The sequence below is a fragment of the Bos indicus x Bos taurus genome, chromosome 5 (genome assembly GCF_003369695.1).
Source record: "Bos indicus x Bos taurus breed Angus x Brahman F1 hybrid chromosome 5, Bos_hybrid_MaternalHap_v2.0, whole genome shotgun sequence".
NCBI classification, from domain to species: Eukaryota; Metazoa; Chordata; class Mammalia; order Artiodactyla; family Bovidae; genus Bos; species Bos indicus x Bos taurus.
In genome coordinates this window covers 49,877,085-49,904,386 of record NC_040080.1, presented here as the reverse complement: position 1 = coordinate 49,904,386, position 27,302 = coordinate 49,877,085, and the positions used below count along the sequence as shown (strand labels likewise).

The 27,302-nt window shown below is 40.5% G+C and overlaps 1 protein-coding gene across 3 annotated transcripts in view; it reads right to left on the bottom strand.

Moving 5' to 3' along the window:
• CRY1 (cryptochrome circadian regulator 1) overlaps positions 1-26,156 on the bottom strand; it is a 96,025-nt gene extending 69,869 nt beyond the window's left edge. For all 3 annotated transcript variants that reach the window (XM_027541881.1, XM_027541880.1, XM_027541879.1), the window contains exon 1: positions 25,106-26,156. In XM_027541881.1, coding sequence (XP_027397682.1) covers positions 25,106-25,263 — 158 coding nt within the window. In that variant the 5' untranslated portion in view covers positions 25,264-26,156. The remainder of the gene's footprint in view (positions 1-25,105) is intronic.
• Positions 26,157-27,302: the final 1,146 nt, after the last annotated feature.

Here is a 27,302-nt window from a genome sequence, read left to right as displayed (position 1 = left end):
ATCAGGCACTCTATCTATCAGATCTAGGCTCTTAAATCTATTTCTCACTTCCACTGTATAATCATAAGGGATTTGATTTAGGTCATACCTGAATGGTCTAGTGGTTTTCCCTACACTCTTCAATTTAAGTCTGAATTTGGCAATAAGGAGTTCATGGTCTGAGCCACAGTCAGCTCCTGGTCTTGTTTTTGCTGACTGTATAGAGCTTCTCCATCTTTGGCTGCAAAGAATATAATCAATCTGATTTTGGTGTTGACCATCTGGTGATGTCCACGTATAGAGTCTTCTCTTGTGTTGTTGGAAGAGGGTGTTTGTTATGACCAGTGCATTTTCTTGGCAAAACTCTATTAGTCTTTGCCCTGCTTCATTCCCTAGTCCAAGGCCAAATTTGCCTGTTACTCCAGGTGTTTCTTGACTTCCTACTTTTGCATTCCAGTCCCCTATAATGTAAAGGACATCTTTTTTGGGTGTTAGTTCTAAAAGGTCTTGTAGGGCTTCATAGAACCGTTCAACTTCAGCTTCTTCAGCGTTACTGGTTGGGGCATAGACTTGGATTACTGTGATATTGAATGGTTTGCCTTGGAAACGAACAGAGATCATTCTGTCATTTTTGAGATTGCGTCCAAGTGCTGCATTTCGGACTCATTTGTTGACCATGATGGCCACTCCATTTCTTCTGAGGGATTCCTGCCCGCACTAGTAGATATAATGGTCATCTGAGTTAAATTCACCCATTCCAGTCCATTTCAGTTTGCTGATTCCTAGAATGTCGACATTCACTCTTGCCATCTCTTGTTTGACCACTTCCAATTTGCCTTGATTCATGGACCTGACATTTCAGGTTCCTATGCAATATCGCTCTTTATAGGATCGGAGCTTGTTTCTATCACCGGTCACATCCACAGCTGGGTATTCTTTTTGCTTTGGCTCCATCCCTTCATTCTTTCTGGAGTTATTTCTCCACTGATCTTCAGTAGCATATTGGGCACCTACTGACCTGGGGAGTTTCTCTTTCAGTATCCTATTATTTTGCCTTTTCATACTGTTCATGGGGTTCTCAAGGCAAGAATACTGAAGTGGTTTGCCATTCCCTTCTCCAGTGGACCACAGTCTGTCAAATCTCTCCACCATGACCCGCCCGTCTTGGGTTGCCCCATGGGCATGGCTTAGTTTCATTGAGTTAGACAAGGTTGTGGTCCTAGTGTGATTAGATTGACTAGTTTTCTGTGAGTATGGTTTCAGCGTGTTTGCCCTCTGATGCCCTCTTGCAACACCTACCGTCTTACTGGGTTTCTCCTACCTTGGGTGTGGGGTATCTCTTCACGGCTGCTCCAGCAAACCGCAGCCATTGCTCCTTACCTTGGACGAGGGGTATCTCCTCACCGCCGCCCTTCCTGACCTTCAGTGTGGAGCAATAACTCCAGATGAACATATAGACGTACCATAATAAAAGATGAAAAGATATGTCTTTAAAAGATCTCACTAAAGGAAACTCTAAATATGTTTCAGACAGAAGTAAAGTGATTTCAGATGACTGCCTAGTATGTAAGAAAAATTAGAAAGTAGTAAATATATGTGTAAATCTAAATGAACTCCGACTTTACGAAATAATTATGTAATAATGACTAATGGAATTTTTAAAAAAGGACAGAATTAAAACACAGAGCAAATGTTAACATGTGGGATGGGGTAAATGAGATTTCAGACTCCCTGTACTATGCAGAAGGAAGTCAAAAGTTCTATGTTTAGTTCAGTTCACTCGTTCAGTAGTGTTTGCAACCCCATGAACCGCAGCACACCATGCCTCCCTGCCCATCACCAACTGCCGGAGTCTACCCAAACCCATGTCCATTGAGTCGGTGATGCCATCCAACCATATCATCCTCTGTGGTCCCCTTCTCCTCCTGCCCTCAATCTTTCCCAGCATCAGGGTCTTTTCCAATGAGTCAGCTCTTCGCATCAGGTGGTCAAAGTATTGGAGTTTTAGCTTCAACATCAGTCCTTCCAAAGAAGACCCAGGACTGATCTCTTTTAGGATGGATTGGTTGGATCTCCTTGCAGTCCAAGGGACTCTCAAGAGTCTTCTCCAACACCACAGTTCAAAAGCATCAATTCTTCGGCTCTCAGCTTTCCTTATAGTCCAAATCTCACATCCATCCATGAGTACTGGAAAAACCATAGCCTTCACTACACAGACCTTTGTTGGTAAAGTAATGTCTCTGCTTTTTAATATGCTGTCTAGGTTGGTCATAACTTTTCTTCCAAGGAGTAAGTGTCTTTTAATTTCATGGCTGCAATCACCATCTGCAGTGATTCTGGAGCCCAGAAAAATAAAGTTTGTCACTTTTCCCACTGTTTCTCCATCTATTTGCCATAAGTGATAGGCCTGGATGCCATGAACTTTGTTTTTTGAATGTTGAGCTTTAAGCCAGGTTTTTCACTCTCCTCTTTCACCTTCATCAAGGGGTTCTTTAGTTCTTCTTCTCTTTCTGCCATAAAGGTGGTGTCATCTGCCTATCTGAGGTTATTGATATTTCTCCCAGCAATCTTGATTCCAGCTTGTGCTTCCTCCAGCCCAGCCATTTCTCATTAAATATTCTGCATATAAGTTAAATAAGCAGGGTGACAATATAGAGCCTTGACGTACTCCTTTTCCTATTTGGAACCAGTTTGTTGTTCCATGTCCAGTTCTAACTGTTGCTTCCTGACCTGCATACAGGTTTCTCAAGAGGCAGGTCAGGTGGTCTGGTATTCCCATCTTTTGATGAATTTTCTACAGTTTTCTTGAAGAGATGTCTAGTTTTTCCCAGTCTATTGTTTTCCTCTATTTCTTTGCATTGACCACAGTGTAAGGCTTTCTTATCTCTCCTTGCTATTCTTTGGAACTCTGCATTCAAATGGGTATATCTTTTCTCTTCTCCTTTGCTTTTCGCTTCTCTTCTTTTCACGGCTATTTGTAAGGCCTCCCCAGACAGCCATTTTGCTTTTTTGCATTTCTTTTTCTTGGGGATGGTCTTGATTGCTGTCTCTTGTACAATGTCAGGAACCTCCGTCCATAGTTCATCTGGCATTCTATCAGATCTAGTCCCTTCAATCTATTTCTCAGTTCCACTGTATAGTCATAAGGGATTTGATTTAGGTCATACCTGAATGGTCTAGTGGTTTTCCCCATTTTCTTCAATTTAAGTCTGAATTTGGCAATAAGGAGTTCATGGTCTGAGCCACAGTCAGCTCCTGGTCTTGTTTTTGATGACTGTATAGAGCTTCTCCATCTGTGGCTGCAAAGAATATAATCAATCTGATTTCAGTGTTAACCATCTAGTGATGTCCATGTGTAGAATCTTCTCTTGTGTTATTGGAGGAAGGTGTTTGCTATAAGCAGTGCATTCTCTTGACAGAACTCTACTGGCCTTTGCCCTGCTTCATTCCATATTCCAAGGCCAAATTTGCCTGTTATTCCAGGTGTTTCTTGACTTCCTACTTTTGCATTCCAGTCCCCTATAATGAAAAGGACATCTTTTTTGGGTGTTAGTTCTAAAAGGTCTTGTAGATCTTCATAGAACCGTTCAACTTCAGCATTACTTGTCAGGGCATAGACCTGGATACTGTGATATTGAATGATTTGCCTTGGAAACAAACAGATATCATTCTGTCATTTTTCAGATTGCATCCAAGTACTGCATTTCAAACTCTTTTTTTGGCTATGATGGCTACTCCATTTCTTCTAAGGGATTCCTGCCCACAGTAGTAGATATAATGGTCATTTGAGCTAAGATTCACCCATTCCAGTCCATCTTAGTTCGCTGATTCCTAGAATGTCCATGTTCACTCTTGCCATCTCCTGTTTGACCACTTTAATTTGCCTTGATTCACTGACCTAACATTCCAGGTTCCTATGCAATACTGCTCTTTACAGCATCGGACCTTGCTTCTCTCACCAGTTCCATCCACAACTGGGTGTTGTTTTTGCTTTGGCTCCATCCTTTCATTCTTTCTGGAGTTATTAGGCACTGAGAGAGGGCATCAGAGGGCAGACAGACTGAAACCAGAATCACAGGCAAGTAGCCAATCTGATCACATGGATCACAGCCTTGTCTAACTCAATGAAACTAAGCCATGCCGTGTGCGGCCATCCAAGATGGATCAGTCATGGTGGAGAGGTCTGACAGAATGTGGTCCACTGCAGAAGGGAATGGCAAACTACTTCAGTATTCTTGCCTTGAGAACCCCATGAGCAGTATGAAAAGGCAAAAAGATAGGACACTGAAAGATGAACTCCCCAGTTCCATAGGTGCCCAATATGCTACTGGAGATCAGTGGAGAAATAACTCCAGAAAGTTCTACTTTAGGCTTTGAAAAATTAAGTATATTATATTTTATCCTTTTCAAAATAAAATTTAAAAGTCATAGAATATATTTGTGGTATTTGATTAAATTTAATCACCTATATGAACATATTCTTAGAAACTTAGAAATAATTTTTCTTAACTGGTTTACTCTGATAAAAAGCTACTGATGAAAAATGTAAGCAAAAAGCAAACTCAATGGAGAAATATTAAAAGATTCCCTTTAAAAAGAGGGCTAAGACAAGAAAAGCTACTACTTTCTGGCCACTTCTATACTTCTTAGAGATCCTAGTTAGTGCAGTCAGACAAACAAACACCAATCAGCTAAACAAATAAATACCAAATAAACAGAACGTAGTTAGATGGAATGTAAGGGAAGAAACAAAATACCATTATTCTGATGATATGATGTATACTTAGAAAATTTGACACTCTCTAGGTAAATAAGAAGTAAACATTTATGTATATAAATCACCTCTATATTCTCCTAACAAATAAATCATTTTATTTTTTAAAGTAATAAAGTTTGGATTAAATTAAAGTTGGATACTATATCCAACAGCATTAGAAAACATGAAGATTCTAGGAATAAATGTAACAAAAGTACAAAAGACTTTAATGGAGAAAAATGTCTTTCAATAAAATTTTAGCTATAAACAAAGTAAATGAAGAAATATACTATAGAATGAAGTGAAAGATACAATGGGGCAAAGACATCAATTCCTCCTAATTCATATATAGATTTAATACACTACAATTCAAATAAAAATTCCAACAGGTGTTTGTGGGAGTTGAGAAGAGGATGACTAGAGAAGGGTCAACAATGAGTACGTTCTGCTTTTTTCTAAAGAGCCTTAGCATTTTTTGACAGTTCAAACTGTAAGAATATTTAACTTTGAGAAAGATAAACATAGCCAGGAAAAAATATGAATGAAAACGTGCCAAAATGTAAGCAACTGTTGATTTTGGATGAAGGGATTCAGAGGGTCTCACCTTGACTCTTAAAAAAATTAATTTTCCATTCTTTCCAATCTTTCTTCAGTGAATCCCACTCTTTATTGCCCTCAAACTGCTTCTTTTTGCCTGGGGAGAAACAAATGGCCCTGGGCAAAGAGGTAAGTAACTTTGTTTAAAGAATCAAACAACCATGGCAGACTTCAAATGTTGAAAACAGTTCAAGGGCCCCAAATTGAGGAAGATTCACAATTCAAAACCTGACAATATGCCTCCATGAGAAAAGGTATTTCCTAATCTAGACAGAAAAGACCCCAGTATAGAATTTTAACACCAGTTAACACACAGTAGAACTCAGCTCTAAAGCAAAAAGGTTTAGTCTAATGTAACTGTCCTTTAAGCAAAACATACACACACACACACACACACACACACCAATGCCACCAAGTAAAGAGAAGTAGATTAAATGCAATGTTTCAGTTCCAAGTATAGTTTCCAGGGAAACTATAAATAGTTTCAAATAAATAGGGAAGGAGTTAGAACACATACGTACTTTAACAAAACAGAAGGCTTCAGAACAGTTCCCAGAGTCTACATGCTGAAACTACAAGACACATGGGAAAAAAAAGACCTAAATAGACGGAGAGATATACTATGTTTATAGACTGAAAGACTCAATGTTGTTAAGATGTCAATTCTTTCCAAATTGAGCTATAGACTCAGTGCACTTTCAATCAATCAGCAGGATTTTTTTTGTAAATACTGACCAATTAATTGTAAAATTTATAAAACAAAGGAAAAAGAATAGACAAAAATTTTTTTTGAAAAAGAACAAATTTGGAGAAATCACAGTACGTGATTTCAAGATAGTATGGTTTTCAGTGAAAGGACAGATATATACATCAATGGAACAGAAGACAGAGACCAAAAATAAATTCATTTATATATGAATACACATACACTCACTGATTTTTGACAAAGGTGTAAAAACAATTCAATGGAGAAAGGACAGTCTTATCAACAAATGGTATTGGAACCAATTGAGATCCATATGCAACAAATAAACTTTGATATACACCACCACCTTATACAAAAATTAACTAAACACAAATCAAAGACCTAAATATAAAATGTAAAACTATGGAAGTTTTAAAAGAAAACACAGGAGAAATCCTTGCACCTTTGGATTAGGCAAAGACAATACATATGGCATGGCATAAAAACTATAACCCATAAAAGAAAAAATTAACAAACAGAATTTTACTTAAAAATTTTAAACTGTTCTTTGAAAGGCATTGTTAAAAGAATGAAAAGATAATCTACTCATGGAAGAAAATATTTGCAAATCATTTATCATACATCTGACAACTTGGATCCAGAATATGTAAAGAACTCTAAACTCAACAATAAAAAATAATTCAATTAAAAAAAAACCAAAAGATTAGAACATACAGTTCACTAAATATTGTATGGATATGAGAAATAAGTACATAAAAATGCAAACTGAAACCACAATGAGATGCCATTACATCTTATCAGAATGGGAGGGGGGGAGCCTGATAATACCAAATGGTGACAAGGATAAGGAGCAACTTGAATGCTCATGCATAGCTAGTGGAAATGCAAAATGGTACAATTTGCATTTGCAAATGGTATAAAAACAACTTGGCAGTTTTTAATAAAGGTAAAATAAACACTTACCATAAGACCCAGCAATCTCACCCCTAAATATGTGCTCAAGCAAAATGAAAACCATGTTCACACAAAAAAGCCTGTATGTGAATGTTTATAGTGGTTATGCTGGAGGTCCCCAAGACAATGCCCAGATTCAGTGATTCACTTGAAGAACTCACAGGACTCAGCATATAATTAGTTATACTTAGGATTAAGATTGCCTGGAGAAGGACATGGCAACCCACTCCAGTGTTCTTGCCTGGAGAATCCCAGGGACGGGGGAGCCTGGTGGGCTGCGGTCTATGGGGTCGCACAGAGTCGGACATGACTGAAGTGACTTAGCAGCAGCAGCAGCAGCAGCAGCAGGATTAAGATTTAATGCAGAGAAAGGAAACAAAGCAACACCAGCAAAGGAAAAAGGCACATGGGGTAAAATTGGAAACCTGATGAAAACTTCCAGGAGTCCTCTCCCAGCAGGATGCATGCACTTAATCCTTCCATCAATGAATTTATGACAGTGTATGTGAAGTACTATCTACCAGTGAAACTTCCCTGACACAGGAGTACAAGGTTTTATTGGGGGCTGCTCATAGTCACAGTAGCTTATAGCATGTACCAAAATTCCATACTTCTTTAAGGAAAGAAGGTGTTTAGCATAGAGTTTAGGCACATAAATCACCCTCATCAGTTAGAGAATGGTGGGAACACTCTCAAAATCCAAGTTCCAGACAATAGCCAAGAGCCAATCTTGCAAATAGGCTTACTAGCAACAGCAATCTTAGGCCTGTTAACTCTTTGCTACACAGTAGCTTTATTTGTAACTGCCAAAGTTGGAAACAATCCAAATAGTCAATTACCTGGGAAATGGATAAACTGTAGTACATTTATACAATGGAATATTACTCAGCAATGAAAAGAAATGAACTAATGTTACCTACAACAACATGGATGAATATCAAATTCATGTTTGATATTAAGTAAAAGAAGCCAAGGGGCTTCCCAGGTGGCTGAGTGGTAAAGAATCCACCTGCCAATGAAGGAGACGCAGGAGACATGGGTTCAATCCCTGGGTCGGGAAATGGCAATCCACTCCAGTAATTCTTGCCTGGAAAACTCCATGGACAGAGGAGCCTGCTGGGTTACGGTCTATGGGATCGCAAAGAGTTGGACATGACTGACTGACTGAGCACATACACACACATAAAAGAAGTCAAATTCAAAAGGCAACATGCTATGGCATTCTGGAAAACACAAAATAGATCAGTGGTTGCTAAAGGGCTAAGACGGGGTGGGGGGGAAGTTTTAACACAAAGGGATAGCATGAATTTTTCAGGAATGATGGAACCATTCTGGATCTTGATTTTGGTGATGGTTGTAATGTTCTGTGCATTAAAACTCAAGAGATGTATAAAAGTGATTTTACCAACTTTTTTGGGTAAAAGTGATTTTTACTACATTTTAATTTAAATGTTTATAAAAGTAAAATATAGTTCCCTACATTAAACATGAATAAAATCAAAAGAAAGATGACAATGTTCATGTAAATAACACAAAAATAATTCCAGAGCAAGCAAAAAACTTCAAAACCCAGCATATTAATATAAAAACAGAACACAAGCAACAAGAAGAAAAATCTGCCAAAAAGATCTGCATCTTCAGATGAACTTAAAAAGAATATAAAATTAATTTATCAAATGCTGCTGCTAAGTTGCTTCAGTCGTGTCTGACTCTGTACAACCCCATAGACGGCAGCCCACCAGGCTCATGAACTGCAGCCTATCAGGCTCCTCCATCCATAGGATTTTCCAGGCAAGAGTACTGGAGTGGGGTGCCATTGCCTTCTCCAAATTTATCAAGTGCTTGGAGACAAAATGATAGAACAGAAGAATAAGATAAAAAGACTGAAGAGCTATGCAAGAAAAATAAAAGCTAAGATCCAATCAACAATCTCTTTGTATCTGAATTCAAGTTATCACTTGGGTATTGTTCATCTCTCTTTGTTGCTGTTAAAAATAGGATTAAAAAAAAATAGGATTTTTCTTACTATGATACTTTCTACCTGGCTCTGTATATGTAGCAGAGGCTCAGCAAAGTAAGGCCATGGGTCAATCCAGCTGCCTGCTTTGTAAATAAAGTTTTTTTTGAACACAGACATGTTCATTTCATTTACATATTTTCTATGGCAGCTTTCATGCTACAGGAGGAAATTTGGGTAGCTATAACAGAAGTTGTAAGATCTAAAATATTTATCATCTGGCCCTTATACAAAAAGTTAGCCAATCTCTAATATGTAAGAAAGCTATTTGTAATTTTGTGAGGTAAAATACATATCACATAATTTTACTCATTTTAAAGTGTACAATTTAGTGGCATTTAGTTCAATTCATAATGTTGCATAATCACTATCTTTCTTCTAGTTTCAAAGCGTTTTCATCACCCCAAAAGGAACATTGTACCCATTAAGCAATCACTCTCCATTTCTCCCTTCCCTAATCCCTGGCTACCACTCATTTGCTTTCTGTTTCTATGGATTTATCTATTTTGAATATTGCATATGAATGAAATCATTTAATGTATGATCTTTTGTGTCTGACTTCTTTCATTTAGCATAATGTTTTAGACATTCATCCAGGACATAGTTCCTTTTTATCCACTAAATAACACTCAATTGTACGGATATACTACATTTTGTTTACCCATCATCAGTTGATAGACATTCTGGTGACTGTGCACTGAGCTGCTATGGACATTCACAAAAAGTTTTTTGTTTCAATACCTGCTTTCAATTCTCCTGGTAGTCTAAGAGTGAAACTGCTTGGTCACATGGTATGAGTCATAACACAGCCATGAGAAATTCTGTTTACAACTTTCTGTGGAACTACCAAACAATTTTTACAGTGACCATATCATTTTACACTTCCAACCAACAATGTATGAGGGTTCAGATTTCTTCACATCCTCACCCATACTTATTTTCCTTTAAAAGAAGTTTTACAATAACTATCCTAGTGGGTGTAAAGTAAATTCACACTGTGGCTCTGCTTTGCATTCCCTAATGACTAACAGTGTTATTCACTCAGTCGTGTCTTTGCAACTCCAAGGACTGTAGCCTGCCAGGCTCCTCTGACCATTGAATTCTCCAGGCAAGAATACTGGAGTGAGTTGCCTTTCCCTTCACCAAGGGATCTTCCTGACCCAGGGATCAAACCCAGGTCTCCTTCATTGCACATAGATTCTTTGCTGTCTGAGCCACCAGAGAACAAACTGCCAACATCCGTTGGATCATAAAAAAAGGAGGAGAATTCCAGAAAAACACCTACTTCTGCTTCACTGACTACGCTAACACCTTGACTGTGTGGATCACAACAAATTGTGGAAAATTCTTAAAGAAATGGGAATACCAGACCACCTTACCTGACTCCTGAGAAACCTGTATGCAGGTCAAGAAGCAATAGTTAGAACTGGAAATGGAACAGTGGACTGGTTCCAAATTGGGAAAGGAGTACATCAAGGCTGTATATTGTCACTCTGCTTATTAAATTCCTATGCAGAGTACATCATGCGAAATGCTGGGCTGGATGAATCACAAACTGGAATCAAGACTGCCAGGAGAAATATCAATAACCTCAGATATGCAGATGATACCGCCCTTATGGCAGAAAGCAAAGAGGAACTAAAGAGCCTCTTGATGAAGGTGAAAGAGGAGAGTGAAAAAGCTGGCTTAAACTATTTACAATAGCTAGGACTTGGAAGCAAGCTAGATGTCCATTGGCAGATGAATGAATAGGCAAGTTGTGATGTATATACACAATGGAATATTTACTCAGTTATAAAAAAGAATGCATTTGAGTCAGTTCTAATGAGATGGATGAAACTGGAGCCTATTATATACAGTGAAGTAAGTCAGAAAAAGAAACACCAATACAGTATATTAACACATATATATCCCTGGTAGCTCAGACAGTAAAGTGTCTGCCTACAATGCGGGAGACCTGGGTTCAATCCCTGGGTAGGGAAGATTCCCTGGAGAAGAAAATGGCAACCCACTACAGTATTCTTGCCTGGAAAATCCCATGGACTGAGGAGCCTGGTAGGCTATACAGTCCATGGGGTTGCAAAGAGTTGGACACAACTGAGTGACTTCATTTTCACGGGATTTAGAAAGATGGTAATGACAACCCTATATGCAAGACAGCAAAAGAGACAGAGATGTAAAGAACAGACTTTTGGACTATGTGGGAGAAGGAAAGGGTGGGACAATATGAAAGAACAGCAGTGAAACACGTGTATTACCATAAGTTAAATAGATGACCAGTGCAAATTCGATACATGAAGCAGGGCATGCAAAGCTGGTGCTCTGGGACAACCCAGAGGGATGGGGTGGGGAGGGAGGTGGGAGGGGGATTCAGAATGGTTCATATACACACATGGCTGATTCACATCAATGTGTGGCAAAAACCACCACAATATTGTAAAGTAATTTCCCTCCAATTAAAATAAATAAATCAATTTTAAAAAAACTGGCTTAAAACTCAACATTCAAAAAACTAAGATCATGGCATCCAGTCCCATCACTGCTTGGCAAACAGATGGGGAAATTCTGGGAGATAGTGAAGGACAGGGAAGCCTGGCAGACATGACTTAGTGACTGAAAGACAGAGAAGCAAAAATGTTAATACCCTGGAAGTCAACTGGAGGCTTTAGAGCATAGGAATGACCTAATCTGATTAAGGTTTTTTAAAACTACTACTCTGGCTTCCACTCAGAACAGACTGAGAAAGAAGGTATAAAGATGGAAGTAGAGAAGTTAGGAGGTTACTGCAGTAATCCTGCAAGAAACATTGGTGACCTGGAAAGTATGATGGCAGTGGAAGTGTGAAATTTGAATGAATATGGGATTTTGAAGGAAAAGCCATAATAATTTCAGAAAGACTAGAGACAGGGTTGTGAGTGGGAAAAAACTAATGAAGGTAAGATGGTTCTTAGGTTTTTGCAGAGGAATGAGGTGAATGTTGCCATATGTGACGCAGAGAAACCACGGAAGGTGGTAGAGAGGGAGGCAAAATTAAGTTTAAGATGCTTATTTGAAATCTGAGTAAAACTACTGGATACCTAGGTCTGTAATTCAAGATAGAGGTCAGGGTAGGACATGCATGAAGTATTCAAGCATATGACTAGGTTAAATCACCTAAGGAGCAAATGAAGATAAAGAAGAGAGAGAATTGAGACCTAGAATTTCACTCCACATCAAAAGCTGTCAAAATAATGTATATTTATGCTATTTTTTTATACTTGTCTTTTTCAAAGACAATGATATCAGATAAGAGGGCTTTTATTTTTTAGTACCTCCCTCTTCATATTAGGATAATCTTAGCACAGAAGAGAGACAACCCTGGTAGAGGGGAGGAGGGATTAGGATAGAGGTGGTGAAGGGTGATATGTGGGAGGGAGGAGGAAGGGAAATACTGGTTTGAGAGAGGAGGAGTTCCAGATATTTCAGAATATTTCTACAGAAGTCCTATTTAACATCCTATATTCTAATTATTTGTCCTTGAGTGGTATGAAAGTTTCTTTATGGGAAAAAATTATGACCTTCATCTTTGTGCCCTGCCAGTTCAGTTCAGTTCAGTCGCTCAGTCGTGCCCGACTCTTTGCAACCCCATGAATCGCAGCACGCCAGGCCTCCCTGACCAATTCCCGGAGTCACTCAGACTCACGTCCATCGAGTCAGTGATGCCATCCAGCCATCTCATCCTCTGTTGTCCCCTTCTCCTCCTGCCCCCAATCCCTACCAGCATCAGAGTCTTTTCCAATGAGTCAACTCTTCGCATGAGGTGGCCAAAGTACTGGAGTTTCAGCTTTAGCATCATGCCCTGCCAAGTACCTGGCAAATAACAATCTTTTAATGAACATTACTGATGACTATAAAGGAGTGACTTACTCACAGTCAGTCCAACTGCTACTTAATAGGAAAGGAGGGACTAGTATCTAGGTTTTAGGACAGCCAGATGTTCTAAACTCACTTCAGTCTGTCATTCAAAGGACTACACATTCAGACAGTCCACTACTCATCCTATCTATGTATTTTATTTTCTCTTTATCATCCTGTCTGGACTATAAGTCTGGTGATTTCACTGCCTTGACTTAAATCTAATGATCTACCCAAAGTTCACTTTGCCTCAGCCTGTCCAGAACCTGTGCATCCAGCCTGTCTTCACTTCAGTTCAGTCACTCAATAGTGTCCGACTCTTTGCAACCCCATGAATTGCAGCACGCCAGGCCTCCCTGTCCATCACCAACTCTCGGAGTTCACTCAAACTCATGTCCATCGAGTCAGTGATGCCATCCAGCCATCTCATCCTCTGTCGTCCCCTTTTCCTCCTGCCCTCAATCCCCCCCCAGCATCAGAGTCTTTTCCAATGAGTCAACTCTTCGCATGAGGTGGCCAAAGTACTGGAGTTTCAGCTTTAGCATCATTCCTTCCAAAAAATACGCAGGGCTTCAGCTTGTCTTACTTCTCCCATAAAAACTCTCTCCACCAGTCCCTCAAATATCACCATCCTCCCATACACCAGCCAGACACACACATACACACTTTCTGTAACATCCTACACAGTCTGATATCTGTCCTTACAACTACATTAAAGCTGCTTTCTCCAAGTCTACCAAAGGCCTTTGTAACAGTTAAAATATAATTTGCAAAATGGTCAAATCGTGACTCTCATTATTCAGTCACTCAGTTGTGTCCGACTCTTTGCAACCCCATGGACTGTAGCACGCCAGGCTTCCCTCTCCTTCACCATCTCCTGGAGCTTGCTCAAACTCATGACCCTCCCTTGAGTCAGTGATGCCATCCAACCATCGCATCCTCATCGTCCCCTTCTCCTCCTGCCCTCAATCTTTCCCTGCACCAGGGTATTTCTAATCAATCAGCTCTTTGCATCAGGTGGCCAAAGTACTGGAGCTTCAGCATCACATCTTCCAATAAATATCCAGGATTGATTTCCATTAGGATTGACTGGTTTAATCTCCTTGGAGTAGACTCTCATACAGACATGAAATGAATATAAGAAAGGTTTTATTTAACTCATTAATAAATGAAGCAACCAGTAAGTTGTTAAATCTGGTTCAAATGAGAATCTGACTCTCAGAGGTTTATATTGTCCAGTCTATGAAATTCATTTGCATGGCATGAACAGGAATAACTGCACTGGTACGGGTAGGAAATGTTTGTTCCATTATTGGTTTTCTACAACTTAACTTTAGCCCCTTTTTGCAGAGTTGTAAAACAGTCTAGTCAACCAAGGACAAAAATACATATCTCTAAATCAAAGTAATATAATTCTTAGAGGGCCCTCTAGGTCCTAGAGAGTCCAATGCCCATTCAGATACACAGTTATCTAGGGCATTCAGATACACAGTAATTTCTTCTGCCCATTTTCAAGTCTTTGACAAATTTTTCTTGCGTAACTGTCAAAACTCATTCTAACCTGCCTTCTTTAGCACAATGAAGGAAAATTCTTACCACCTTTGGTTTCCATGATACATCATTCTCCTGACTTCTCTGATTTTCTTGTCTCACCAGTTCCTATTCATCTTAAATACAGCATTCTTCAAGGTACTGATGGGTCTGATTCTATCCAGTATCATCAGTTATGCTTAACCTGTTAATTGTATAGGAATTATTCCCATGACCACAGCTCTAACGTCTGTGATCCCCAAAGTTGAACTTCTATTTTCTCCATTTCCCATGCCGGTACCTTAGCAGCACATCAAATTCATCATGAGCTTAGGTGATACGTATTTAGACAGATCATCTAAACATGATATATGCCTGTGTTCTCTAACTTAATTAATGTCTAATTGTCAAAGAGGCATATAACATGAGAATCTTATATTCTACTCTCTGCCTCACACTCCACTATGAAAACTGCCTTTTACAGACAGTAACCTAAACTATTTATTGCAACTCTACAGTTACTCTCTTGCAACCTTCCCCTTCCTTACAGCCCTTTCCCTAATTCAATTCTGTATTATCTTTCAACTGAACTGCTGATAAAGCTTCCACACTGTTTTTGGGTCTCTTTCCTCCATCATTCACTCAGACGCTAAAGTTATATTTCCCTAAACGGAGTCAAAGTTTTTCTGACTTGGTCCTACTTTCTGATCTGAGTTTTCATATAATAGACCTCTATTGTTTTAGGGCATCCACCTACTTCCTACTTATTCTACTTCAGCTCAGTCAAGCTGAGGCATACAACTTCAGCTCAGATACCAGGTTCACAATGATTGATTCAAATTGGCCCAAACAGAGCCACTGAAGTGCCACAGACTTTTGCTGCCACTTTGGGGACAGATGCAAATGCTTTTTTACTCTGTATCTACTATTGTTATTGCTATATTTTACCACCAGAGGACAGACTGCCTGAAAAGCTAATGTAGAATAAGTAAAATTTGGAGATGCTGAGACTTCAGCCCTTCTGAGCCCTAGCATCAAGCCATGTCTGAAGCCAATTTCCCTTGGATCATTCAATTACACTTGGCAATAAACCCTCTTTCTGCTTAAGCCCATCTGAGTAAGGCAACCATCTAAAGCATTGAACCAAAAGAATACGAAATAACACCTATCTTTTTATGCACCCATATGATTCAGTTACATCAACCTTCTCACCAGTATCAAAATATAGAACCTTCCCTTATGTTATTTCCTCAGTCTGGAGTTCCCGTCCCTCTTTCCTCTGTGTAATAAGATCCATCTCCTACTTCAAGGCTTCAAATGCCTCAGTGAAGCAATCCCTAGAGGCTGGGAAATGAAGCAGAAGACCAGATTACGCAGAGATTTTAAACCATGCTATGGCTTTTTCAACCTTTGTGTGTGCTTAGTCACTTAGTCGTGTCTGACTCTTTGCGACCCCATGGACTGTAGCCCACCAGGCTCCTCCATTCTTGAGATTCTCCAGGAAAGAATAGTAGAGTGAGTTGCCATGTCCTCCTCCAGGTGATCTTCCCAACCCAGGGATCAAACCCAGGTCTCCCGCATTGTAGGCAGATTCTTTATCAGCTGAGCTACTAGGGAAGCCCCATTTGAACCTTTATGTAAGGGTAAATAAATGTCATCGAAGGTTTAAAATTAGTAAAGGACATGATCATATTAGCAATTTTAAGTTTACTCTGGTTGCTGTGTAAAGGAGGAATCAGAGAAGAGCAAACAATAATTTATAAACTATGAAAAATCTATGCAAAAAGATAGTAGTATAGACTAAAGTGGCAATGGAGACAGAAAAATGTATTTCTGTGATTATTTCTGAATATATCCCTCCTACGTTGTAAACACCCTGAAGACAGAGAATTTATCTGTTGACTACCATTTTATCCAGATAAATTAGCAAAGATATTGGCATACAGTGAAAATGAAAGTCACTCAGTCGTGTCTGACTCTTTGCAACCCCATGGACTATACAGTCCATAGAATTCTCCAGGCCAGAATACTGGAGTGGGTAGCCATTCCCTTCTCCAGGGGATCTTCCCAATATAGGGACTGAACCCAGGTCTCCTGCATTGCAGGCAGATTCTTTACCAGCTGAGCCAGAGAAGCGCAAGAATACTGGAGTGGGTAGCCTATCCCTTCTCTAGCAGATCTTCCCAACCCAGGAATCGAACCAGGGCCTTCTGCATTGCAGGCAGGTTCCTTACCAACTGAGCTACCAGGGAAGCCTGGCACACAGTAGGAACACACATTTATTTGTTGAATAAATTAATACACAATTCAGTTCAGTTCAGTTACTCAGTCGTGTCCGACTCTTTGCAACCCCATGAATTGCAGCATGCCAGGCCTCCCTGTCCATCACCAACTCCTGGAGTTCACTCAGACTCACGTCCATCGAGTCAGTGATGCCATCCAGCCATCTCATCCTCTGTCGTCCCCTTCTCCTCCTGCCCCCAATTCCTCCCAGCATCAGAGTATTTTCCAATGAGTCAACTCTTTGCATGAGGTGGTCAAAGTACTGGAGTTTCAGCTTTAGCATCATTCCTTCCAAAGAAATCCAAGGGGTGATCTTCAGAATGGACTGGTTGGATCTCCTTGCAGTCCAAGGGACTCTCAAGAGTCTTCTCCAACACCACAGTTCAAAAGCATCAATTCTTGGGTGCTCAGCCTTCTTCATAGTCCAACTCTCACATCCATACACGACCACAGGAAAAACCATAGCCTTGACTAGACAGACCTTTGTTAGCAAAGTAATGTCTCTGCTTTTGAATATGCTATCTATATTGGTCATAACTTTCCTTCCAAGGAGTAAGCGTCTTTTAATTTCATGGCTGAAATCACCATCTGCAGTGATTTTGGAGCCCCCCCAAAAAAAGTCTGACACTGTTTCCACATCTATTTCCCATGAAGTGGTGGGATCAGATGCCATGATCTTCGTTTTCTGAATATTGAGCTTTAAGCCAACTTTTTCACTCTCCACTTTCACTTTCATCAAGAGGCTTTTTAGTTTCTCTTCACTTTCTTCCATAAGGGTGGTGTCATCTGCATATCTAAGGTTACTGGTATTTCCTCTGGCAATATAAACTGTATGAGCAACTAGTCAAATGGCAATGTTATTTACGAAGATAGGAAACACAAGAAAAGTCAGTTTGGGATTTTTGTTTTTGAGAAAGAGGTAAGGGAAAAGATGAACTTGGTTTTCAGCAAATTGAGTTTAGGGTAATAAACCAAGATTCAAATATGGAGGAAATATTATATTGGATACACATCTGAGGATCAGGTGAGAGATCTGGGCTGAGGATACTAATTTGTGAATTCTGAGCATATAGATGGTAACCGACTTTATGAAGAGAGAAGATTACCTCAAAATGATGAAAAGAGGGTAGAGACTACAGATTTAAGGAGCACTTAAGGGTTGAAAAGAGAGAAATGGAAGTAAAGGAAGGTTGCTAACAACTCTGGCAGAAAAATAAACACAGGAGAGTCCTCTAACCAAAGCAGAAGGAAGAACAAGATGGTATGGTCAAATGTGTCAAAAATTTAAAAGTCCAGGAATGAAGTTTTAAAGTATCCTTTGAATGAAAACAGTTTTGGTGAAGGTGGGAGTGAAACCAAGTTTAGAGTCGGTTCAAGGTAGAGCAGGAGATAAAGATATGGAGTCAGCCAGTATTAGACCCATGTTTGTGTTAGACATTCTTGTTCAGGAAGTGTGGCTATAAAGGAATTGAGAAATAAAGCTTCAGGGGAGGAATGTCAAGGGTAGGTTTTGTTTCTGTTTGTTTTTTTGTTATTATTTCTTTATCTTTTTGTAGAATTGGTTTTAAGCATGTTTAAATGTTGTTTGGAAGCAACTTAAAAAGAGGACAGTGTTAAATACAAGGTGAAACAGAATAATCAAAAATGAGCTTCATGATGTATACATATATCAAAATATCATATTGTATATCTTATATATATACAGTTTCAAATTTGTCAATTATACTGAGTTGGCCAAAGTTCATTTGGGTTCTTCTGCATGTCAATAATATGGCTAAAAAAATAAGAGTGAAGTTTATAAAATAGAGTACAGATAAAGAAATTGGGATTTTTAAGGCATTTACTTTATTTTATACAATTTTTTAAAGGTTACACTCCATTTACAATCATTATAAAATACTATTTTCTCCATGTTGTACAATACATCCTCACAGTGTACCTTACACTCAATAGTTGTTACCTCCTCCTCTCCCTAGTAAACACTAGTAAAAAACTAGTAAATACTACTTTGTTATCTACATCTGTGATTCTGTTTATTTTTTGTTATATTCACTACTGTTGTATTTTTTAGATTCCATATATAACTGGTATCATATAGCATTTCTTTCTGTCTGACATTTCATTTAATGTAATACCCTCCAAGTCTGTCTATGTTATTGCAAACACCAAATTTTCTGAATTTTTAATGGCTGAATAGTATTCAATTTTGTGTGTGTGTATATACACACCACATACCACATCTTCTTTATCCATTTTTATCTATTTAGCTGCTGATTAACAGTTAGGTTGCTTCCATATTTTGGCAACTGTAAACAGTGTTGCTATGAGCACTAGATTCATGTAACCTTTCAAATTAGAAGATCCTCAAGACACTACCAGAAAACTGCTAGAGCTGATCAAAGAATAGGATAAAAATTGCAGGATACAAAATTCATGCATAATAATCTATTGCATTTTCATATACTGACAACAAAAGAGCAGAAAGAGAAATTAAAAAAGCAATCAAATTTACTATTGCATCAAAAATAATAAAATACCCAGGAATAAACTGACTTAAGGGGGCAAAAGACATGTACTCCAAAAACTATAAGATGCTGATGAAAGAAATCAAAGATGACACCAACAGATGGAAAGATTTACTGTATCCTTGGGTTGAAAGAATCAACACTGTCAAAACAAGTATATTACCCAAGGCACTCTACAGATTCAGAGCAATCCCTATCAAATTACTAATAGCATTTATCACAGAACTAGAATAAAAATTTTTACATTTGTGTGGAAACAAAAAGACCGTGAAGTACATCTGTTTGTGTCATCAAAACTATGTTGAATAAGGGTAGTGAGAGTGGACATACTTGTTTTGTTCCTAGTCTTAGAGGAAAAGCAGCTTTTTACCACTGAGTATGCTAGAAGGACAGGGAGGCCTGACGTGCTGCAGTCCATGGGGTTGCAAAGAATCAGACACGACTGGGCAACTGAACAACAACAACATGCTATCTGTGAGTCTGTTATATATGGCCTTTAGTATGTTGAGGTATTTTCCTTCTATGCCCACTTTCTGGGGTATTTTATTATAAATGGATGTTGAATTTTATCAAAAGCTTTTTCTACATCTTCTGAGATGATCATATGGTTTTTATTCTTCAATTTGTTGATGTGGTGTATCAAACTGATTGATTTGTGGATATTGAAAAATCTATTCATCCCTGGATAGATTCCACTTGATCATGGTGTATGATCCTTTTAATGTTTTGTTGGATTCAGTTTAATAGTCTTTTGTTGATGATTTTTCCATCCATGTTCATCAGTGATATTGGCCTGTAATTTTCTTTTTTGGGGGGTGGTGCCTTTTTCTGATTGATATTAGGGTGATGGTGGCTTCACAGAATGATTTTGGAAGTGTTTCTTCCAGATTTTTGGATTTGTTTCAGAAAGATAAGTGTTAACTCTTCTCTGAATGTTGGACAGAATTTGCCTGTGAAGCCAACTGGTCCTTGACTTTTGTTTATTGGGAGTTATTTAATCAATGACTGAATTTCAGTACTTATAACTCGTTCTGCTGTACTTTCTATTTCTTCCTGGTTCAGTCTTGGGAGATTCGCACCTTACTAAGAATTTGCTAATTTCTTCTAGGCTGTTCATTTTATTGGCACACAGTTGCTTGTAGTAATCTCTTACAGTCTTTTGTACTTTTGTGGTGTAATGTCTTCTTTTTCATTTCTAACTTTACTGATTTGCACCCTCTCCCTTTTTTTCTTGATGAGTCTGGTTTGTTGTTGCTGTTTAGTCGTTCAGTCGTGTCCAGCTCTTTGCAACCCATGGACTGCAACACACCAGGCTTGCTCAAACTTGTGTCCATTGAGTTGGTGATACCACCCAACCATCTCATCCTCTGTCACTTCCCTTCTCCTCCAGCCCCCAATCTTTCCCAGCATCAGGGTCAGCTCTTCACGTCGTATAGCTAAAGTATTGGAGCTTCAGCTTCAGCATCAGTCCTTCTAATGAATAGTCAGGGTTGATTTCCTTTAGGATTGACTGCTTGATCTCCTTGCAGTCCAAGGGATTCTGAAGAGTCTTCTCCAGCACCACAATTTGAAAGCATCAATTCTTCAGCACTCAGCCTTCTTTACGGTCCAAATCTCACACCTGTACATGCCTACTGAAAGACCCATAGCTTTGACTATACGGACCTCTGTCAGCAAAGTGATGTCTCTGCTTTCTAATATACTGTGAGTCTGGCTAAATGTTTGTTAATTTTGTTTATCTTTTCAACGTACTATCTTTTAGTTTCATTGATCTTTTCTATTGTTTTCTTGGTCTCTATTTCATTTATTTCTGATCTTTATGATTTTATTATTTCTGCTAACTTTGGGTTTTGCTTGTTCTTTCTCTAGTTGCTTTAGAAAGTACCCTTTTTAAATGAAATTACAGCAACATCAAAAGATAATTTTGTTAATTTTCTTTTATGCAAAATAGATTTTTAAAATTTGTTTTTGTGTTAAATCCAAAAATCTAGGAAATTATGTTAATTAAAGGAAATGATACAAAGGAAAGAAGACCAAAACCCACAAGATAGCCTGAATGCCAAGTTAAGGTGTTTGCACCTTATTCTATGGTCAATAAGTGAGGTAGCAAAGTTGTTTAAACATAAAACTATTGACTCCAGGATGTCATTTCATCAACAAACAGTAACTGAGTTACCACTATATGAAAGCACTGAATCTGATGCTGAGAGAAAAGTCTAAAACTCTGTCCCTCCTTTTTATATAGTCATCAGTGGAAGAAAGTCTGTCTCTATTCATTATTTATATCTTTACCTATCTATTACTCATCAAGGGCAATATTTAGTAGTGAAAAAAAATCCTTTTTAAAAAGGAAAATATGGGATTCCCCTCAGTTCAGTTCAGGCGCTCAGTCGTGTCTGACTCTTTGCAACCCCATCAACTGCAGCATGCCAGGCCTCCCTGTCCATCACCAACTCCCAAAGTTTACCCAAACTTGTGTCCATTGAGTCGGTGATGCCATCCAACCATCTCATCCTCCGTCATCCCCTTCTCTTCAAGCCTTCACTCTTTCCCAGCATCAGGGTCTTTTCCAATGAGTCAGTTCTTCACATCAGGTGGCCAAAGTGTTGGAGTTTCAGCTTCAACATCAGTCCTTCCGATGAATATTCAGAACTGATTTCCTTTAGGATGGACTGGTTGGATCTCCTTGCTATCCAAGGGATTCCTATACTTATCAGTTTTATTTCACTCACTATTCAGCAATATGAGTTGCTGGGTGTACAAAGTTAAGTAATACACAACCCCTAATTTACAGGACTCAATAGATTAGATGTCATAAACTTATGAAGTACTCTAGAAGAAACTGACTGTAGGCATTTAAGTAGATACTGTTTACCTAAGACTTTCAATTTAAGAGTAAACAGCAAATAAGCACTTCCTAGTACCACTTACATTTTAAGCATTTTACATCTTTTAACTAATTTAATTCTCCTAACAATATTATGAAGAGAGACTTATTACTATATTATTGTTAAGATATGAATAGATTAGAATATATAACAGTATTATCTTTTTCCAGAATCAATGATGACACCAATTCTGCTAATGAAAATGTTTTATATACAGTTGCTGTATTATTTCCATGAGAACACAAATATCCTGTAATTTCTCTCATCTTAAAAAAAAATCTTTTCTTGAGTTCACCTTCTTCTACACCATTTCTCTGATCCCCCCTTAATGGAAAACTTAAAAGAGCTATCTATGTGAGTTATGCCCACCTTCTCTCCTCTCAGCCTCTCTCAAGCCAGTCGAAAAAGGCTTTTGACCCTGACACTACTGAAACCACTTTAGTCAAGATTATGATTTCAAAATGCTAAATATGATTTTCAATTTTCAGTCCTCATCTCACATGATGAGCAACTTGACAAAGGTCAAACATTTTCTTTGAGCCACTCTCCTTTACTTGGCTTCTATGACACCATTATCTTCAGGTTTTCTTATCTTACCAGATGTTTTTTCTCAAACTCCTATGCTACTTCTTCCACAGGTTCACAATTTAAACACATTCAAGTACCCAGGGCTCAGTTCTTTTCTATCTACACAAATTTACATAATGTTTTCATATAGTCTCACGGCTCTATTAGAATGTAGCTTCAACACAGCAGAGATTTTTTAGCTATTCTGTTTAAATGCCCTGCACCTAAAAGTGTCTAGCACATAGTAGATGCATACCATATATTTGGTCAATGAATGAATGGATTAATAGTTTTAAATGTTACCTATAAAGTGATGAATCTCTAATTTATGCCTCCTGCCAGGATCTCTAACCTTAACTCTAGACCTATCTATCTGCTATCTCCACTTGGATGTGTAATAAATATCTCATACTAACCAAGTTCAAAAGAAAACTCAAATCACCCTCTCAATGGCTTCTTCAACTGACCACTTAGCAAAGATCAGTTTCACCCTTCTAGTTTCTCAAATTTTGAAACTATTCCTAATTCCTTCTCTTTCTCTCACACCAGATCTGTCAATAAATACTGTGAATTCCACCTTCAAAATATACTCAGCACTTGACTTCTTCTCCCTATGTCCACCATAATCACTATGGTCCAAGTCATTATCATATCTCACCTGGATGAATGCAATTGACTCCTAACCTGTCTTATTGCTTCCTGTCCACCTCCACCCCACAATTTTGGTCTGTTCTCAGAACCACAGCCAGAGAAGTTTAAAAAAAAAACCTTCAGTCAAATCACATCACTTTTCTGCTCATAATCTTAAAATTATTCCCATTTTCGTCTGAGTAAAGGCCCAAATCTTGACAACTGCCTATAAAACTCTACTCAGTCTGGCCCTATTACATCTCTGACCTCATACACTACCATTCTTCTCTCTCTGTTCCAGTCACATTGGTTTCTTCTGCTGCTCCTTCTAAAGGTTAAGCATATTCCACCTCAGGCCCTTTTTCTTAGAGTTCCTTCTCCCTGGAATGCTTTTCCCTAGATATTTGTAATCTATTTCTTTCATTATCTTGCTCAACTGTCCCTTTCTCTGAGTTTTTCCTGCTTCCCTGGTGGCTCAGAGGTTAAAGCGTCTGCCTCCAATGTGGGAGACCCGGGTTTGATCCCTGGGTTGGTAAGATCCCCTGGGGAAGGAAATGGTAACCCACTGCAGTATTCTTGCCTGGAGAAGCCCATGGACAGAGGAGCCTGGTAGGCTACAGTCCACGGGGTCGCAAAGAGTCAGACACGACTAAGTGACTTCACTTCACTTCACTTCACTTCATATTTTAAACTCCCGATTCCAATCCCACTCCCTTGTACACAAAAAGCTGTATTTCCGCACATCATTTATCATCACTACATTACTACCTACTTTCTGGGACATGTGCTAGAAAAGGACAAGAATTTCTATTTGTTTCATTCATTACTGTATCCCTGGTGTTTAAAGCTGTGGCTGGTATACAGTTTAAAGCTGTGGCTGTGAGTGATAATGAGTGAAATCGCTCAGTCGTGTCAGGCTCTTCGCGACCCCAAAAACTATACAGTCCATGGATTTCTCCAGGCCATTATACTGGAGTGGGTAGCCTTTCCCCTTGCCAGGGTATCTTCTCAACCCAGGGATAGAACCCAGGTCTCCCGCTTTGCAGGGGGATTTTGTACCAGATGAGCCACAAGGGAAGCCCTGCTATACAGTAGGTGATCAATACTCTGTTGAAACAATGCTTTCATTTCCACCACGGGGCCTAATAATCATCTGGCCTGGCATTTCAGGAAAAGATCATAAAGCTTCTCTAAGATTTCTTCCTGCGCTCTAAATCCTGGAAGGATTATACTTTGCCTAGAAAGAAAAACTGTGCTTTGTCTAGCCAACCACAAGGAGGAGTTGAGAGGAAGAGCTGAGCAAAGAAATGTTTCCCTTGCTTTTTCTCTGGCAACCTCAAGGTGGAAGAAAACTAGATTTGGAGGGGACTCTACTGAATGAATGATTTTCTCCATACTATGAGTTAACACACAAACGTAAACAGTAAAGACCGCAATCCCAAATGCCACAGAGGCCAAGGAAATCAACACACGGGCCACTGAGAACTGGAAGGGTGTTTCTTTAACTCCACCACTAAGAATTCTCCATAAATCCAGGGAAAGAATTCCTACGAGCGCAGAGACACGTAACTCACACCTGAAGGCCAAGGTGTTTCTGGCTGCCGGAACTCTCTCGCCTCAGTATTAAGTCCTTTCTATTTAATGCTTAGAGCACCTGCAATAATTAAAACAGTACGGGCAAGGCGGTGCAAGAGTTCAATTCTCAGGTCTGGCTGATGGCATGTAAAGTCTTGATTCATTAAAACAGCGAAATCAATTTCCCACAGGATTTTGACTCACCGCCACCTGTTGATCCCCACGTTGGAGGAGCCGGCGAACCAGGGGTCGAGGATGTAGACGCAGCGGATGGTGTCGGCGCCCTGGATGCACTCCTTCAGGGCGGGGTTGTCGTGAAGCCTGAGCCCCTTTCGGAACCAGTGCACGGCGTTCACCCCCATCCCGGGGGCGAGGGAGGGGAGCGCGGTGCGGCGCCGCCGAGCTCCTCCGCCGAGAAATTCAGGGTAGGAGGGTCCAGCTCATAACCGACACCTCCGAACGCAGGAGAATCGCCGCACCCAAGGAGTGAGGAAAGCAGAGGAGGGGAAGGAAAAGATGAGTCCGAGGAGGGGACTGGAGAGGGAGAGGGCGCTGGCGGCGCAGCTGGAAGATGAATGGAGGTTGCCCAGTCAGCGGAGTCCCCGTGTGACGCCCTTTAGGAGCCGGCACCCGCCGCCAACGACTGGAAAAGACGCATAACTTCGAGGTCCCCGGACCTCCGGAGGCTGACCAAGTTCCACAAGCCCGAGATTCCACCAGGGCCCGCGCGGGCGCGGGCAGCCCCAAGAGGTTCTCTGCACGGAAACCTCGCCCACCGAGGCGGCCCCTGAGGAGCAGACGGCCCCGCCTGAGGCGAGCCACCGACAAGGATGAGAGAGAATTCAGTCACTGTCGGCCACGCTGCCTCTCGGCCCGGGTAAGAGAAGTGAGGACAGAGCACGCAAGGCGGTGGTCGAGGCCGCTGGACCGCTGCCGGCCGGTGACCCGTCCCGAGGCTGCCCGGGTGACTCCGCCGCCACCGCCGCGTCAGCGGCTTCAGCCCCGCCTTCGGCTCCTCATTGGAGGGCGCATTCCCCACGTGACCACCGGCACCTCACGTTTCTGAAGTGTGTTTACTACAGCCGCTCCGACTGGGGAATCAGCTTGCATTTCAGTCGCTTCTAGGAGGCGGCAGCTGCTCCATGTCAAATCCATTGGTCCTCTCCCAGACGCTGGACACTTTGCCTCTGTCCCTTTTCATGGCCAACAAATCGCGGTTGCCTGAATGCGCCTAGAGTGAGCCGAGGCCCCATGTGAGGGAAGGCTTAGCCCCGCCCTCGGGGGCTGTGAACGTCCACCATTGGCTGAGACTCGCTGAGACCCGGATGAGCACGGGGATGCGGGGAGCTCGCGAGCTCGCGCTCTGCCCGTGAAGGCGCGCGTGCGCTCTTGCTGCGTTTCGGAGTCAAGGAGGGCGGGGCCGGCGAACCCGAGCGCACTCGGGGGTTCCTCCCGCGGGGTTAGCGGAAGGCGTGGAGACATCACGATATCTTCCAGGAGTCGGAGGGGGAATCCGGCGGGGAATGAGTGAGGGCAGGATGGAGTGGAAAGAGCAGAGTAGGAGGCTCCACATCGACTTAGAGCCCAAAACATGCGTTTCCATCCAGCTTTAGCTGGAGAACCCAACCCTACTTTGGAGTGTATAGAGCTGGCTCCCTTCTCATTCTTGTGGCCCTAGCGGTACTGGATCTTTGTATGAGCTCTGGAGAAGAGAATTAATTCGGAGGGTGGTGCCAGGCATCCCTGAAATTCCTCAATACTATCTCTGTTGTCAACATGTCAGCCTTCCTTTCTTACACCTAGTGCGGTTTACAGGGCTTTTTGCGATGGGGACTTTGCCTACCCCTCTAAGGACAATGAACTTCAGGCCTTGCTGTTCTTGGTTTAGTCACTAAGTCGTGTCCGACTCTTGCGACCCCATGGACTAGCCTGCCAGGCTCCTCTGTTCATGGGATTCTCCAGGCAAGGAATGGGTTACCATTTCCTTCTCCAGGGGATCTTTTCCACCCAGGAATCGAACCTGGGTCTCCTGCATTGCAGGCAGGTTCTTTAGGGACTAAACTACAAGGGAATCGCTGTTCCTTAGGCATGCAATAACTTTATGTTCATTCAACAATCACTTATTGAATGAAACTGGCACTATTCAAAGTACTGGAGGTACACAGAGAGAGGAAGAGAAAAGCCCTCTTCAAGTTCACTATGTGTCTCCTAACCTTTGTACGTACAATTTTTCGCTCTGTAAATGCTGTTTAGAATCTGCAGCTCACTACAACACCTTTGAGCTGCTGCTGCTGCTGCTAAGTATCTTCAGTCGTGTCCGACTCTGTGCGACCCCATAGACGGCAGCCCACCAGGCTCCCCTGTCCCTGGGATTCTCCAGGCAAGAACACTGGAGTGGGTT